The sequence below is a fragment of the Hoplias malabaricus genome, chromosome X1 (genome assembly GCF_029633855.1).
Source record: "Hoplias malabaricus isolate fHopMal1 chromosome X1, fHopMal1.hap1, whole genome shotgun sequence".
Taxonomy (NCBI): Eukaryota; Metazoa; Chordata; class Actinopteri; order Characiformes; family Erythrinidae; genus Hoplias; species Hoplias malabaricus.
The window spans coordinates 26,490,304-26,508,998 of NC_089818.1; the positions used below are offsets into that span (position 1 = coordinate 26,490,304).

The window sequence follows — 18,695 nt, forward strand, 5'->3', positions numbered from 1 at the left end:
CCTCACTATTAACCTAGTGCCATCACAAGTTACAAAACGTAGCATAAACGTTTCCAGGAGGAGTGTAGAAGCTGTGACTCTGGTACTAGAGCTGTGCAGTTAAACTAAAGCTAATCAAAACCAACATTCAGAACTACTTCTAATCACCGGAATCACGCTGCGTCTGTGGTTTGGACGTGTTCTGACTTCAGTGAAGACACCGAACGTAAAGAAGTCAAATGTAAACACTGAGATAAACCTTTAACACTGGAGTGTGTTAAACAACAACAGAATAATCGTAATCGAGGTAAAATGTTCAATTAATTGTGATAATGATTTGCAGTTGTATCGCCCAGCTCTAGCAGACACTCTGACAAAGGAGAGACAAACCTTAGACTTTAGATGGAACATTGGCCCTGTTGTGTATTAATATTCATTGTAAAACAAACAAATATTCATTCAAATATATGTCTCTCTCTCTTTCTCTCTCTCTCTCTCTCTCTCTCTCTCTCTCTCTCACACACACACACACACACAAAAGACACACAGTATAATGGTGAGATTAAGTTACAGTTATTTCTGCAGATCTGGCTGCAGATGGGGTGATGAAAAAAGAAGTGCGGAGGGATAAGTGTAGGCAGCTGTCCCCAATTCCTCTGTTGTTCCATGTAGAACCAAAAGACCTGGTTTCCTGAAAGCCATCCCAGATTAGCATTTCTGCCCAGAGACGTTCAGCAGCAATGTTTATAACTATTCACTCATTCATGTTCTGTAATCACTTCCTGTTCAGGGTCATGGCAGGTGCAGAGCAGACCCCGAAACATCGGGCACAAGGCGGGGTCACACCTCGGACGGGGTGCCAGTCCATCACAGGACACTTCTGAAAGTCCAGTCCACCGACCAACGTGGTGAGAACACACCACAGGACCCTGGAATTGTGTGGCACCACCGTGTCGACTGGTTAATAATTAAAACGTCTCAAATCACTCGGGCTGTTTACACCAATTAAAACAGACTTTACATAAGGTACATAAGGGGGGATGGAGTCTTTTAATAGACATCCAGCGTTTTTAAATCTAATCCAAATCTAATCCAAATGTGATACACATCCAGTGTATTGTTCAATCAAAACAAACAATGTGAAAAAATGAATGTAAACATTTGTAATAGAACATTATTCAGTGAAAGGTCGAAAAATAAGTTGTTTATTTATAGAATGAATTTGTTGAACCATTGATGATCTGGCCAGGGGTGGCACGGTGGCGCAGCAGGTGGTGTCTGTCACACAGCTGCAGGGACTCGCTGGGGGACAACTGCAGGTTGTGGGTTTGACCTCGTGATCTGATTGGTCCAGCTAAAGTCTTCCTATTGGTCCGTCAGTTAGCCATCAGAACAGGCTCAAAAATCCACAGCTGCTCAAAAAGAGATTCACGTGCAGCAGAGAAGGCTTTTTCCACCTCATTCAAAAACTCCCACAGCACATTCAGAACCTCACAAATGTGTGATTCACACATTCACAACGTTTGATTTACAAATGCTAGTCTTTTCTACATATTTTATAATTATTTCTATACAGTACCAATATTTTTTCCACATTTGTTTAAATTATTATTATTATTATTACAAGCTCAAAAACTTTTTGACCCTTTTTTGACTCCATAGTTTTTGCACGTAACTTCTTTCCAGGTTTGAGCACTGAGTAGATGCTGTGTACTGCACTTACTAGGTTTAGTTCTTTCTAGGTGTCAGCACTGGCCCTTTTTCAGGCCGTGTCTGAGCTCAAGGGGAGATTGGACTCCAACCTGTTTGTACAAGGATAAATATTTAGTTTGAACACAGAGCACTTTTGTGAGTGAATGTCCAAAAACACACGTTGGTAGGTGGATTGGAGACTCAAAAGTGTCCGTAGGTGCGAGTGTGTGAGTGTGTGTCGCCCTGTGAAGGACTGGCGCCCCCTCCAGGGTGTATTCCCGCCTTGCACCCAGTGATTCCGGGTAGACTCCAGACCCACCGCCGCCCTGAACTGGAATCCGACAGCGAATGAATGACCGTAATTGGAAATTATAAACAATATATTCATTGTTTTGGACAAAGCCAAGTGTTTGTGTAATGTCAGATGAACACAATGATAGCATTGATCTTCCTTTATTTCATTTGCAAAATGTGTTTCTTCTTAAAAAAATACAAACTCATGTTCTTTATACAAATAAATATATAATACAGATTTAAACGCTACCGGTCCTGTTCCACAGGAGCTTTCATTAAATAAGTTAAAGAAACCTGTCGTGGTGGTTGTTTACCATAATAACACCTGCCTGGTCTCAGTGCATTCCGGGGAATACGTGTTTCCCTGGTGACCATCTTCAAATGTCTACATTTATTGGAGTTCCATTCCCAGACAGATTTGAAGCAATGTGATCAGTCCGTATCGTATCTTTATAAGACCACCTTCAGAATGTCCACATGCACAGTGTGACATCACAGTTCCTGCTTGACGTAATTTAACTGAAACATACATAATTTAATGGAATAAAAAACACCAATGTTGCTAAAAATTAAGTTAGAAATCACTGAATATCATATGAATGAATGCTAATCAGTGACATTCAATTATTATATGTTTCTGACCGAGGTCTTCCTTTAATCGCACGAGAAGGGTCCCGTTTTTAAAGGAAATAACTTGCATAATGAAAGAGTAAAAGAATGTTACAATATTTTTCACCTATTGAGCAGGTACCAGTTTTGTGACGTCATACACTTTAAAAGACTGCCAAAAAATGACTCAGAGCAACAAAGTTTAGAGATCCTTACACATCTTTTCTGGAACCCAACATCCAAGCTTTCAGCGTGGTATTCACTTTCAGCCTCTAGTTTGATCTGGACTCAGTTCTGTCCATCAGCAAACCACAGAACTGACAGCTGAGGCCGAGTGGAAGATGCCGCATTGTTCTGCAATCAGCCACAGGCCCCAGAGGTTTATACTGCATCCAAACAAAGCAGAACTCGATCGACCGCATCTTGACTGAAGTGCCGTCGTTGTGCAGTAAAGTGACTTTTTGGGCATTTTTAGGTTTTAAGTGCATCAAGTGCGAGAGCAATAATACGTGGCATGCTACGGTAGAACGACTCATTCTCCAATCCTACAAGACTGTAAAAGGTTAAAGGGCGTCCTCCCACGTTGGCCTTGACTCGCGCCTTATAAAGTCCACGTTCATTTTTTGTTGTGAGGTCAACCAGCACCTGAAACAACACAAAGATGCACAGTAAGCCCATGTTTTAAAGCAATTAACAGTAGCACATGAAAATGTTAGATTTAGACTCATTAACTGAACATATTCCAACATATGCATTATAATATCATTCATTCATTCAACGTCTGTAACCCTTATCCTATACCCGCAAGACAGGAACACACCTTGAAGGGGGTGCCATTCCTTCACAGGGTGACACACCACACTCCTCACAGACAGTCACCCGGAGGAAACCCACACAGACACATGGAAAACACACCACACTCCTCACAGACAGTCACCCGGAGGAAACCCATGCAGACACAGAGAGAACACACCACACTCCTCACAGACAGTCACCCGGAGGAAACCCACGCAGACACAGAGAGAACACACCACACTTCTCACAGACAGTCACCCGGAGGAAACCCACGCAGACACAGGGAGAACACACCACACTCCTCACAGACAGTCACCCGGAGGAAACCCACGCAGACACAGGGAGAACACACCACACTCCTCACAGACAGTCACCCGGAGGAAACTCACGCAGACACAGGGAGAACACACCACACTCCTCACAGACAGTCACCCGGAGCGGGACTCGAACCCACAACCCCACATATTTGCACCAATTAAAATTCCCTCCATGTACTTTCTTCAGAAATCTAGAAGCTAGTACACGTAAGTTACACTAATAAAACACTGACGTTTGGCTATGACCAAAACAAGGGGAACCATAAATAACATGATTTATTCGCTGAGTGCAGAGAGTGAGTCTTATTGAAATACTCACTTACACCATCGCTCACCTCTTGGAAGTTCATGTTGACATTGCTAGGAGCAACATCTAGGATCCAGCTGTATGTTTCTCTGTTAACAACAACCTGCTGAGCTGACTCAGCCACCCCAGGACACACTGCAAAACACAGACATGTACTCCTTCATTTTCCTTGTGGCGCTTCCCTACTCGTACAGTTCTTTTGTTGACTTTTCATGTGCCTAAATTCCAAATACGAAAAACCTAATAACTGTTTTAATCATGCAGCCGTTACGAAGATGAGTAATTGTATTGTTTCATAGTGTAGCATAAAGGCACCTGTAAAACCTGCTTTAGCAAGAAGATGTACAGTCAGTAGTTTCTTTTTTTAAATGTAATAAATTCAGCATAGCGTCTTCATCTATTTTATCTAAGCAACAATTAAAAACCCTGTTTAATACGTCTTTCTATGCATTTTCATTATGTACAAACACACACACACACACACACACACAGTGGCAGTGTGGCCTAATGTTTAGAGAATGGGCGTGGGGAAACTGGTGGCAGGGAAGTGAATTAACAGCGCTGTCCTCCTCCCACAATTCACTACTGACCCCTAACCCCCACCTGCCACTCAGAAAATTTCCACCACGCACAAACGTTTCTGCTAATGTTGAAGTGTCTGCGTGTGTGTCCAGTGAACTGAACTCAACAGCTTTGTGAACTAAATTCAGCTGAGATCTAGCAGTAATTCATCCAAAAATGGCTAATCAGTGAAAACAGGAGGGTTATGCTTTGCCTGTGTTTAGTGGGTTAGCATTTGAGTGACATGTCTTTTAATGAGTGGCGTGTCTTTGGCCAAAACAATTCAGCTCTTTTTTAACTTGGAGTTATTTGGGATTATGACAAACTTCTCTCTGCCTGATGCTGAAAGGTTAAAGATACCTTTGTTGGTGGCTCCACGGATCCGTCTCTTGTGCAACTCTCTCCGCTGCCTCCTCTGTGGAAGCTCTAGAAAAATAATCAGATTAAAATGTGTTAATCATTTCAACACATATTCATACGCTAATGTTGTATTTACATGGTGTAGAAATATGGATAAAATTCACCTTTCTTCCTTCTGCTGGAGGATAGCTGAAGCTTGGTCGGGGTGGAGCTAGTCACGGCTGAACTTCTGTCCACTAGGGATTCTGAAGACGTGAGCGACTGAGATCCATCCACCGCAGAGACCTCCAGGTTCTTAAACTCCTGAGATAAAGCCAGTGTCTGAGCACCAACAGGTGGAGGGTCAAGAGTCTGATCACGGCCAGGAAAGATGGTGCTCAGTAGACGTCCTGTCTCGCTCACTCCGACTTTCTGATCTTCTGCACTGCTTCCAGTTAGAGACTGATGCAATAGATTTCTCCATTTTTCCAACAAAAGTGTGTCATCCTTAGAGCGTGGATCTGCTCCACTGGGCGGAATTCCAGACTCGCTGCTGGGAATGACCAAATCCATCCAAAAGTGTCCGTCTGGCCTTGGAGTTTGGCGAGACGCCATTCTGGAGCGGAGGACAGCAATCGTGGAGAGCAAGTCGCCCTCAAGCTGATGAAGAGTTGACTCCTTGCCCTAAAAACATTACATCCGTTACTCCTCGCCTGAAAATCCGACAGATTCAGAGACCATCCTTCATTTATTTTTAAATTCCTGTCAAAAAGTCAGTTATTCAGTTCAGTGTGGGAAATAATATGTAACAGGAAACTCAGCAAAAAACATGTTTTGTGTTTAATGTGTGTAAATAACAGCCCTGAAGTTCAATGTAAATAAAAAAAACATAGATTTTCCCTAAAAATAAACAGTTGAAAAAATATTTCTAGCAACACTTGTATAATTTTAGCCTTCAAACAAAAAAAGGAGAGGGATTTTGATAAGGTGCTAATAATTAGCATGCTGTACCAACTTTGACCACAAGGGAGCAGTCCAACTCAATACAGCGGCCGCCGCCGAAATACGAGCAAACCGACCGTTATTCAGCCCCGCGAGAGACAAGGTAAACTGTGAATAATTATTCATAATTTATATATTTATATATGCTATATATCAACTATCAACTGTTTTTGGTGTGTATAACAGGCATACAAAATATAATAAATAAATAAAATATAATAAATAAATAATATATAATAAATAAATAATATGGAACTTATTCCCAGGAACAAACATTAAACTTTCCTAAACTAATCAATTTTATTTATATAGCGCTTTTCACAACAGAAATTCGTCACAAAGCAGATTTAGCCACATTTTTTATTGACCTTGAACTTCAGGGCTTCCGTAGTAAACACTTTGTCTTTATAAACATTCTCTTTGAGAGAAGTGTTTTCAGATTTTTCAGGAAATATTTTTCTATAAATTCTAGTCACAGAAGCTGGGCGTGTCTCATGAACCCAGTTAAAGGTGTTGAGGTCTATAATATGTTTATAGATGTACACCTAAGACATACACCTAAAAAATACATATTATTGGTGATTGTTCTCACCTGTTGAAAGAGTTCTTCCTCTTTATGCTGCAGCTTCACCTCTTTGAGGGCTTCCCGCTGCTCCATATCCTCAGCGACACGGTTGAGGTAGTTCTCCCAGTCGTCCACTAGGGAGCCCACGTGTTCAAATAAAGATGGAGGCGTCCAGGCAGCGGTGGCAGGCATTGAGGTGGGTACTACCTGTTCTTTTAAAACAATACATTAATTACTAAAATACATTTGGGAGAGAAACTATATCAGCGTTTGGCCGTGTGTCTAATTTTTTGATTATTTTGTAGTGAATCCAAGGAAGGTCTTAAATCATGTGTGTATTATGCGCTCATGACTGCTGTGAGAGGGTGAAAACGACAAGAGGCAAGTGATTGGCAATACCTGTTTTAAAGGCGTGTCGGCGTGTCCGTGTTGTCATGGCAGAACTGTAGACGTGTTCCACCAGCTGAGGAAGACTTTGTGTGAAAAAGGTCAGGTCCACTTTGTCTCTAATGTAATCATCGGCCCTCTGCAACAGATCCAACAGACTTTGTAGGAACGAGCGCAGCTCTAGAAAAGTAGATACAGAGAGGGAAATTAATGGATTACATATAACGAGGTAGTTTTGAAGCTCTGCACAGCGTGTATGTGGTAAATGAGTTGTAGTAATTAATATAATAAGCGTTATGGTAAATCCGTTTACTCACGACATTTTTTAAAACGGCTCTGACACTTCTCCTGCGCTTGCTGCTCGCAGGCAGTGGCGTCCAGGTTGGAAGGGCAGCTCAGTGTGTAGAAACGACAAAGCGAGTTGAACTCTGACACCTGCTGATCTTCCAACAGATCAGATGTCTTCAAAAGCTCAGGACAGGTGGGTTCCCTGCTGCCGACTGATTCTGTGATTGAACATAGACAACACTTCAGACTCAACCGCCACTACAACTACAACATCAAAGAATATTTATTTCCTGTATAATCCTTATTACATGTTTTTTCAGCAGTGTGAACTCACTCTGAATTTCCCTGAGGATCCAGTCGGTAAAGGCTGTGACACGTGTGTATACACCTGGCTTGCCCTTCTCTCCACAGCCATCTCCCCACGACGTGATCCCAAATAACTGGAACCGTCCAGAAATACGGTCCTGAAAGATGAGTGGGCCACCGGAATCCCCCTTCAGAAAGAAAAGAAAAGCAGGAGATGATAAAGTATGGTAGAGGAGCTGCACGTGAGCGTTATGGTCACCATTGTCACGTGTGTTGGGTTCTGTGATGTGATTTCTTTCCGGTTTGTGCTCCCTTTGACATGTGATCTTCTAGCCCCCCCGTGTTCTCTCTGGTCATGTGATGCTCCATGTTTATCCGCCTCGGTTTAGTGTCCTTAGCTGTAGTCTTAGTTAACGCTCTCGTTCTATTCTCACTCCTTCTGTCAGTGTTGTAACTTCTGGCAACTGTAGCTTGTCTTTGTGTCTTATTTATTTCATTAAATGATTCTCCCGCACTAACCCCCATCTGCGTTACTAGACTAGTGTCAGGTGTGAGCTATAAAGATCAGTGCCTTCGTACTATTTAAACCTTACAGAAATATTTCACCATCTAAAGTCATCTCAATGTTTACTGCAAAAAGCTGGGGAGGTGGCAGACAAGATGCTGAATGGAATTAGATCATATGCGGGAAGCAGCTTAAGCGTGAGTATGTGTGTAATTTAACACTAAACCCACTGAGTAGGAATGGGTTAAATACCTGGCAGGAGTCAATGCCTCCAGACAAGTAGCCAGCGCAGAACATAGTGTTGGTGAGAAGCTCTTTACTCAGTGCACTTTTGCATGTGCCCTGAGAGAGCAGAGGAACCTTCGCCTCCATCACCACGTCAGCCGCCGGACCATCTGCACAAACACAAACACGTCAATGCTTCAGAAATATACAGAACTATCACATGTAATAAAATACAATAAGTTTCATACTGTTGAAGGTATTTTAGCATTTTCAAGAAAAATCTTACGAGGTAAATCAACAAAATCATTACTGGATTAAACAGGTTTGTGTTCTGATCGTTCGTTTACCTTCATAGAGTGAACCCCATCCAGCCACCAGACAAGGTGTACCAGCAGGCGGCTCAAGGTCAGAGGGCAAACAGACAGGTGTAACCAACTCCGATAGAACCACAGGAGAGCTCAGCTCCACCAGAGCAATGTCATTATTAAATGTCTTTGGGTTGAACTGCAAGAGAAGATTATGAGGAAACGATTGGTTAGATTTACAGGACAGGGCACGTGCTACATGTTTGACGAGGTAGAAGAGACCTGACCGAACAGAAGGGCTTGAAATTAGCAAGTATTCTGCACTGAATCAGAATTTTGTACTTCACCAAGGCAATTTGGACCCAGGTGTTGACATTCCATTTTGCAAAGGTATGTAGGTTTCAGAATGCAATCATTCATTGATTGTCTGTAACCCTTATCCAGTTCAGGGCGGCTGTGTGTCAGGAGCCTTCCCAGAATCACTGGGTACAAGGCAGGAACACACCACATTCCTCACAGACAGTCACCCGGAGGAAACCCACGCAGACACAGAGAGAACACACCACACTCCTCACAGACAGTCACCCGGAGGAAACCCACGCAGACACAGAGAGAACACACCACACTCCTCACAGACAGTCACCCGGAGGAAACCCACGCAGACACAGGGAGAACACACCACACTCCTCACAGACAGTCACCCGGAGGAAACCCACGCAGACACAGAGAGAACACACCACACTCCTCACAGACAGTCACCCGGAGGAAACCCACGCAGACACAGGGAGAACACACCACACTCCTCACAGAGAGTCACCCGGAGGAAACCCACGCAGACACAGGGAGAACACACCACACTCCTCACAGACAGTCACCCGGAGGAAACCCACGCAGACACAGGGAGAACACACCACACTCCTCACAGACAGTCACCCGGAGGAAACCCACGCAGACACAGAGAGAACACACCACACTCCTCACAGACAGTCACCCGGAGGAAACCCACGCAGACACAGGGAGAACACACCACACTCCTCACAGACAGTCACCCGGAGGAAACCCACGCAGAAACAAAGAGAACACACCACACTCCTCACAGACAGTCACCCGGAGGAAACCCACGCAGACACAGAGAGAACACACCACACTCCTCACAGACAGTCACCCGGAGGAAACCCACGCAGACACAGAGAGAACACACCACACTCCTCACAGACAGTCACCCGGAGGAAACCCACGCAGACACAGGGAGAACACACCACACTCCTCACAGACAGTCACCCGGAGGAAACCCACGCAGACACAGAGAGAACACACCACACTCCTCACAGACAGTCACCCGGAGGAAACCCACGCAGACACAGAGAGAACACACCACACTCCTCACAGACAGTCACCCGGAGGAAACCCACGCAGACACAGGGAGAACACACCACACTCCTCACAGACAGTCACCCGGAGGAAACCCACGCAGAAACAAAGAGAACACACCACACTCCTCACAGACAGTCACCCGGAGGAAACCCACGCAGACACAGAGAGAACACACCACACTCCTCACAGACAGTCACCCGGAGGAAACCCACGCAGACACAGAGAGAACACACCACACTCCTCACAGACAGTCACCCGGAGGAAACCCACGCAGACACAGGGAGAACACACCACACTCCTCACAGACAGTCACCCGGAGGAAACCCACGCAGACACAGAGAGAACACACCACACTCCTCACAGACAGTCACCCGGAGGAAACCCACGCAGACACAGGGAGAAGACACCACACTCCTCACAGAGAGTCACCCGGAGGAAACCCACGCAGACACAGGGAGAACACACCACACTCCTCACAGACAGTCACCCGGAGGAAACCCACGCAGACACAGGGAGAACACACCACACTCCTCACAGACAGTCACCCGGAGGAAACCCACGCAGACACAGAGAGAACACACCACACTCCTCACAGACAGTCACCCGGAGGAAACCCACGCAGAAACAAAGAGAACACACCACACTCCTCACAGACAGTCACCCGGAGGAAACCCACACAGACACAGGGAGAACACACCACACTCCTCACAGACAGTCACCCGGAGGAAACCCACACAGACACAGAGAGAACACACCACACTCCTCACAGACAGTCACCCGGAGCTGGCCTCGAACCCACAACCTCAGGACCCTGGAGATGTGACAGAGACACTTCCTGCTGCTCCACTGTGACGCCCTGGTTTCAGAATGGAGTTTGTAAACTAAATTATACTATACACTGATTAAGGGTCAGAGACGATGAGTGAATTAAATATATACTGAATATTTTTTAGTATTTTGAATCATTATGGTTAAATCTTCCTGTGTACTCTCTTTACACAGAGGTCGCTCTCTACTGGGTGAAGTTGTGACCTTAGAGTAAAGTTCTCATGGTCCAAAGCCTGTGCTAACTTTGGGCAGCCCTTCAACTTCTTCAAGGTGAAATGTCCTGACCTTGGGGTGTGCGATGATGCGATTGACCTTCAAGGCCTGTTCGTCAGGGTCAGTCTTAGTGATGTCAAACTCCCCAACAACAACTGTCCAGTAACTCTCACTGCGGCTTCTACACTTACAGAGAGAGGGAGAGAAAGAACACTGTATTATTTCACAAAGAGTAAGTTCTGCTCCTGTTTAAGGGCATCGTGCAGCGTGACAAGACGAATAACATTTAATATTCATAAATCATGAAGTGGGCTTCATAGTGATCTCAGTGATGCCCTGGGTTCAGCCGGGAGTGGAACAGTGAGTTTATACACAACGGTTTTCTGTTGCCTTTCCAGCTCCAGTCTAAAGGAGGTGTGAAGAGATCCAACATCCAAGTTTAAGTGGTAGTCCACTGCTGCTCAGGGTGTTTCCTTTTGGACTGTAAACACACACTGTATCCAGGCAATTCACTTAAAAACGGGCGGAAACCGAAGGATTAATTTGGGCAGAGTTCACAAAACTGAAAATGAAATGAAACAAAACGAAAGCCAGTGGAATGATATAAGCTCAGAAAGTCCCCCACAGCAGAAATCATCAAATAGACATTTCTGATCAGATTTACTAAAAATGTGTGAACATCTGGACCCTTAAGAGATCAGACTGGAACCTAAAACAACAGAATGACACCTGAGTTGTTCTCTGTGAAGTTGTTTCAGTGGTTTGCTACTTTTTTTTTTTAAGTAGCCATCATGAAAAACAAATACATTGAATTGATTTATACTTTTCATGAGCACTTCCAGGACCTCCAGATGACCTCCAGATGACCTCCAGAACGGAAAACTCTTTAAGTAATGCCAAGGATTTGGGATAAACTCAGTAAATGCAATAAATCCCCTGGAGGAAAGGGGGCGCTATACAGTGAGCTGTAATGTAAGTGACAGTGTAGGCTTTTACCCAGTAAAGCAGTGTGCAGCGGTAATGACCCAAGAGCTGTCCACAAGAACTCCCCCACACATCAAAGCCCCATCCAGCCGCAGGTTCACCAACCAAGGCCAGCTGCCAGGGGGCGCTGGAGAGCCACCGACGATCCGAGAGCGTGGCTGGGTCAGGTTCCTTCCCACGGACACCCGCTGACCACACACAGCTGCAATGTGCACAAAAGAGAGTGGGGTTTGCACTTGGGGCTTTAAAGCTAAAGCAGAATCTTTTTTAGTGTGAAACTACAACGTTAAACAAGTAAATGGCACAAATAACCCATTTAGCAAGCGTGATTGACCTCGTGTCCTGATCTTGTATGGAGCTCTGTGTGTGTGTGTGTGTGTGAGAGAGAGACAGAAAGAGAGAGTGTATACCCTGTGTTCTGGTCTGTGTAACCGGTTCTAGATTCTGCATGGTGTTCAGAAGACTGCACTGTAACACTCTGGAGCTGCAGCTCTCCCCCATGATTCTGAGGCAGGAGTCGGAGAGGAGCTGTGTGTTGGAGCAGCGCCGTCTGTAGAAGCCACAAGCCTGGCTAAGTGCCCAGCTCCGATCACCCTCGTCTGACAAACTCTGAGCACGTCTGATTACGTCACAGCTCGGCTCCATCAGCAGTGACTCTGCAGACGCTGCAGGAGACAGACCCATTAATCGTTATCATCACCGCTGACTTAGGACTGCAATCACAGAAGAAATTCAGGGCATTGTTTTAAAAAAAATAAGCGTAGTCTATGATGCTTTAACGAAAGTGTTGGGCTCAGAGTGGCTTGGGTTTTCAGCTCTGTTTCACCACAAGAGAAGGAGCTGAGCTGGGGCAAAGTGAGAGCCCTGAAGTGTAGGCCACAGCACTGTACACTGGGTCAGGGTTTGGGTTTATGTGATTTTCTGACCCGTGTGAACAGGTCCAGTTTTCCGTGGTGTTTCCTGGTGTTGGTCTTTTATGATGGTGTTCTCTAGTTAACGCGTGAGTTCTCACCACATGCTCCTGAGCGCTGTCCACAGTCCTGAAATAGACAAGGCATACAGCCTCTGCAGCCAGCTTCAGATTTGCTCCTTTCTGATATCGCTTTATCCACCGCAGACAGAGCATGTGAGAGTGCAGCCTCCATCACCACAGTGCCCCTGTCAGACAGAGCTAGAGAGAGAGAGAGAGAGAGAGAAGACATTCAGTCATGAGAAAGTCGCTTTACTCCTTCAGAGCAGTTATCAAACTTCTCCAAACCAAAGGCCGACTCATTTATCACTAAAACACACAAAGATCAAGAGGAAATCTGAACTTTTGTTGGGAACTATACCAACAGACGGAGCAGGGGCTGCAGAATGTGTCACAGTAAAGACCTCAGTGACTTTTAATTGGGATCAGAGGAGACCCATAACAAGAAGTCAATGTAAATAGTCATTTTGGAGCATTTCTATTGGTCGATGGACAGACCGTGTTCAAATGATGTAGGAAAATAAAAATTGAGCAAAAAATGTAAAAAGATACATGTTTTTCTCGGACAGTGATGATTTATAAGTTGTTTCAACATTTTTAATATTGCCTTTGTTGGTTTTTATGACTTGCACATCACTACTTTCTGCTTTTTCTGGAAATGCGGCTGTAGTTAAAGATAAATGTTTAGAAATCCCAATAGTTTTAGTAATGTACTTTATTTCAGAGACGTGGGAATGTTAAAGAGATCAGTGAAGCATCAGTAAAGGGATCGTGGGGTGGAGAAAATGTTATTTTTATGTATATTTCTGCTGATATCAACGTAGATTTTTCTTCCTGAACTGAACTGTGACTACATCCACACTGCGGCACAAATGTGGAAAAATAAAAGTAATTTACAGATTTTAGCTAAACATTCAGAGTGTGTTACAAACCTTTTCTGTTCTGGGGTCAGAACGTCTACCTCTCGGTCGGTGTACGGCTCGACAGGTGAAAAAGACCCTGTTCTAGACCCAGATTAAGCGACTGCACTTAAGTTAAAGACTAGTGCCGAATGTTCTGCAGATTCTTTCGATATTTCCCGTTGTTTTTTGAAGACTATGTTTTGGTTTATGGCTGATTTGAGGTGTTCAGGTCTGGTTCAGATCAGAGCTGTTTCTCACAAACACAGCTGAGCTAAGGCTTCACCAACTTCATAAACAACTAATGATGGGCCACAGAGTTGTAGCCTGTTTCACTGTAGCGTCACTAACTGTGGGCCTCGTGTGAACTGTGCCACTTTTCTGTCACCAACAGTGACACTGAGAACACAGACTACACACACAGCAACACTCACTTCTCCATTAATGTATCCTATCTCTCTACTGCACATGAGAGAGAGAGAGAAAGCATGAGAGAGAAAGAAAGAGAAGGCGAGAGAGACAGAGAGGGAGAGAGAGAGAGAGAGAGAGACAGAGGGAGAGAAATGAAGAGAGAGAGAAATGGAGAGAGAGAAAGCATGAGATAGACAGAGAGAGAGAAAGCATGAGAGACAGAGCATCAGAGAGAGAAAGTGAGAGAGAGAGAAAGCGAGAGAGAGAATAGAGACAGAAACAGAGAGAGAGACAGAGAGAGAGAAAGCATGAGACAGAGGGAGAGAGAGAGAAAGCATGAGAGAGACAGAGAAAAAGCATGAAAGGGAGAGAAAGCATGAGAGAGGGAGAGAGAAAGCGAGAGACAGAGAGAGAGATAGAGACAGAGAAACAGAGAGAGAGAGAGAGAGAGAGAGAGAGACAGAGAAAGAGAGAGAGTCTGTTGTGACTGTACTGAACTGAGTCACTGTCTGTACGTCTGTGATGGGCCTGTGACACACACCGGCAGCTCCCCCACAGTTCGACTCAAAATACAAACTTTGTTTTAACACGTCATAAATGATATAATCATAAATGACTGATCAGAGTAAGAATTACACAAATATAAAATCACACAAACCCTGGGCCAAAGCAGAAAAACCACCACGAAACACACTGTGGTCAAACAGAAGCTGTAAAGGTGAGCAGTGGGGAAATAGTTGCTTAGTTATTCACTTATTTTAACATTTTTCTTACTTTCCTTCTTTGTAAAACCAGGCGTTTCACCTCCGTGGAGATCAACAGTAATGGCTTCTTTTTAATGTGTTTTTTTGTTATATTTAAAATCAAATCATAAAATTATATTAAAGTTTAATCATCAGCTGTCACTAAAGAGTCTGTGACTAAAGTTGAGTGATTACTTTGATGCTTTAGTTTGGAATAAAACACACTTTGAAGTTTACTTTAGAGGTTTCTATGGAGATCCTTCCTGTAAAATCTATATGAAACCAACTATAAAAACACACTTCATCCAGCTGGTGCAGCTCCTCTGGAAAATCCCTGATCAAAGCCTTGTATGAAGGCGCCATTCCAAACACAGACCAGTGCTTTACAGTCCACACAGAAACATCTCCCTCTCTCTGCTCAGGTTCACCTCACAGCGTCAGTTACGACAGGAACGAAAGGTCACAGTGAGGTTCCTCAGGAGGCAGGTTGACGCTTTAACGATGGGAAGCCGTGGCCTACCTTTGAGCGCGCTCTGTGGCATCTTGTACACCTCTCTTCCAGCAGGTGCCCCGACACACCCTCCGCTCAGCATCAGTGGCAGCACCAGTATCAGCATTATGGCTCCACCTGCTGCAGGGGAGTCCCAGGTAAAGAGGAGAAACCAAAACCGAACGAGCTCCAGACTCGGGATTCTCTTCTTTTCTCAGAGACACAACCCTTTTGTCTTCAGAGTGGGGGGTGTGTGCCTGCGTTCTGTCAGTTTCAGCTCTATCCCACACTCACTCGCTCCCTGGACATCTGTCTGTGAGTGTGTTCGGAGGAACAATGAGCCGGGAGATATATACAGCCTCCGCGGGGGCAGGGGCAGCTGAATTCAGCTGAATTCATTAAGACAGCAACAGCAAATTGAGAGCAACTTGCCAGCGCTGAGAATGAAAAGGATGGGGAGAGAGTGAGAGGGCCGGAGGGAGACGGGGGGTGAGTTGTTTGAATTCATTGACTAGGGGAAGAGCAGGAGCCCTACGCAGATTAGAGAGAGAGAGCGTCAGTCATTTTTCTGCAGAATGAAAGAGTGCTTTGTGCTCCTCTCCGCTCTGAGCTCAGGCGCTTCAAAGCTGCGCCGCCGTGATCACAGACGAGCCGCCCTCCTTGATCACTTTCACGCTTTTATATCCTCCATTAAAATATTGCCAGTTCACATCACTCTCCTCTTTCCCACATGGACTTACTTTCATCAGAAACACAGTGGTGCTGTGAGAACAAGGACTTTATTTGATCCTCTTTCAAAAAAAAACCAGGCGGGAAACTTCAGCAGTGAGTCTCTGCCTCGGGGTGAATTCACAAGAAACGTCAAGAAAAGTAGCTGGAAAAGATGAACGAAAGAAAGAAAGATGCAGACTGTAGATTGAGTTGATGTTCACCATTTTATAAAGCATTATTTCAAGGCAAAATCACTGTGTATTTGAATAAATTAAAACGGCGAGTGATGTTTATTGTGCTTTTATTCTTGGCTCTTGGTTTTAGTTTTAAAAACACTGTCAATGTGATTGAGACCCGTTTAGAATTACACTCAACGTTTTCACAAATATAAAACAATTTGGTGGCTGTCAAATGATTAAAATGACGTGATGGGGTTATAATAATATTAATATTAATCTCATTGCTGATGTCAAAGGATGTATTACACACTTCTCGAATAAAAATAAACATCTCGTTGCACGCATCGTTTGAAATAAGTGTTTGTTCAGAGCTCTGAATCCTGCAGTAGATCTGTGTCTGTTTGGAGTGGAGTATATAGCTGTTAATGCTCAGCCATTTTCCGCCTGCTTTCTCGTTATTGTTCTAATGAAGGGCTCGGGCTGATGGCCTACTTTCCCGGCTTCAGTTTGCTTCCAGCAGTGGGGATGTGTAACAGCAGGGACAGTGTTTTTATGAGAAGGTGACACTGTGTTTATTATTCCTCGTCATAACTGTAACCCAGAAACGTGGTTTAGTTCTGAGCCTTAACTCAATGCCATCGTTAAAATCCATCAGTGAAATCAAATACAACAGCTGTGTACTGTGTATGTAAATGATATGTAAATGTTTGCTGTTGCCTTTTAGAAGCTTTACTCAGTCGAAGACAGGAAATGTGAAATGTGAAAAAAAGTGGTATAAAACCCCAGGTTCTAGTTACTTTTCAAAATAAAAGTGTATCTAAAGCATAAATGATTCCACAGAAAACAGTCACCAGTTTCTCTACATTCGCTTCAAACTGGAGGATTAACCCTCGTATTTTTCACAAAGTAAAAAGGTCCTGAGTTGTGGATGGTGTTTATATAAAGCTTTTCTCTTCACTGATTACTGAGCATTTACAGTTTTTAACATTTCAAAGTGAAAATCACAGCTTAATCAAAATAGAAATAATGTAAAAAAACAACTCTGAGTGATTTACTTCAACTATTTTATAAAACTTTATCAACTTTTCTGTTCAACGGTGGATGCATTTACACTGGGTTCTAAATGTTTACAACAGTATTGTTTGTTCTTCAAATGGATTAGTGGACCTTCTTCCTTCTTGTTCCTTCTGTAGTCTTATGTAATATTGATAATGAGAGAGAGAGAGATGGGGGAGAGAAAGAGAGAGAGAGAGAGAGAGAGAGAGAGAGAGAGAGAGAGATAGAGAGGGGAGAGAGAGGGAAAGAGAAAGGGAGAGAGAGAGGGGGGGAGAGAGAGAGAGAAGAGAGAGAGAGAAAGGGAGAAAAGGGGGGGGTAGAGAAGGGGGGAAGAGAGGGAGAGAGAGTAATGAAAATAGCAGAAGGATGAAACTTGAGAAAATAAAGTTATATTCCATGGGTTCAATTAAAAATTTCAAAAGAGCATCGAAGAACAAGATGTGCTGAGGGGCAGAGAGAGAGAGAGAGAGAGAGAGAGAGAGAGAGAGAGAGAGAGAGAGAACAGTTCAAGAGGGAAAAATGAAACGAGAATGACACATGTAAATAAACAATGTAACAGAGGGGTTAAGATGAGAATGAGAGCTTCAAACAGAGCGACAAAGATCGAGAGAGAGCTACAAAGAGAGAATGAGAGAGGCAGAGAGAGAGAGGCTATAAGGATGAAAGCAGCGTGCCGCTGGCGGATGCCCCAGTGCTTGCTGTGCTTATTGTACAAAGGCCCTGCCATCCCTCAGCCAACCCAGCGCTGAGAGAGAGAGAGAGAGAGAGAGAGAGAGAGAGAGAGAGAGAGAGAGAGAGAGAAATGGAACAGACCACTAACTCACAGATCAACTCTATTCATCCAACACCTCCCCTCCCTCTCTCGTCCCCTCTTTGATGTTTGATGTGCTTCTGATTAATCTGCCCTCGGCACACTCCTCCCTCACTCTCACTTGTCTTCTCCATCTCTTTAACTTCAAAATGCTAAGCACAGCATTCCCAAACCACACGAGACAAGGAAAACAATGGAAATGGGAGATGGATTTCCCTAAATATGAGAGACGTTCTGTAAAAGTTAGCTTGAAATTAAAAGAGGGTTACTGACTCAATAGGAACAATAAGCTCAAACATGGCAAAGCCTTAAAGGCATACCTCACGATTGTAATGAGAAAAGCACTTTTTATAAAATTCAGAAGATGTCTATAAGATCAAGATGTCCGCTCTAATGTGTTTACGAAGCCCCAGTGTCTGTAAATGGGTAAAAGAACAAAGTGTCTGGGTCCGGTGCTAGGCTTTCTCTCTCTCTGCTCACGGCAGAGAAACGCCATCTGGAGGTTTTTAGACAACGGAGAGACTCCAAACGCTGAAAAGCACCGACCGAG

General features: G+C 44.2%; 1 protein-coding gene across 1 annotated transcript; it reads right to left on the reverse strand.

Annotated features, from left to right (window-relative positions):
• Positions 1–2,150: 2,150 nt before the first annotated feature.
• Positions 2,151–12,559, reverse strand: LOC136675501 (uncharacterized). The gene is made up of 13 exons (XM_066652050.1): positions 12,286–12,559; positions 11,888–12,077; positions 10,964–11,072; positions 8,519–8,675; positions 8,199–8,341; positions 7,470–7,629; positions 7,165–7,353; positions 6,860–7,027; positions 6,488–6,672; positions 5,079–5,577; positions 4,915–4,980; positions 4,022–4,128; positions 2,151–3,219 (listed from the first exon to the last, which is right to left on the reverse strand). The coding sequence occupies exons 1-13, from the start codon at positions 12,557–12,559 to the stop codon at positions 3,046–3,048; spliced, it is 2,421 nt and encodes an 806-aa protein (XP_066508147.1). The 3' UTR covers positions 2,151–3,045.
• Positions 12,560–18,695: the final 6,136 nt, after the last annotated feature.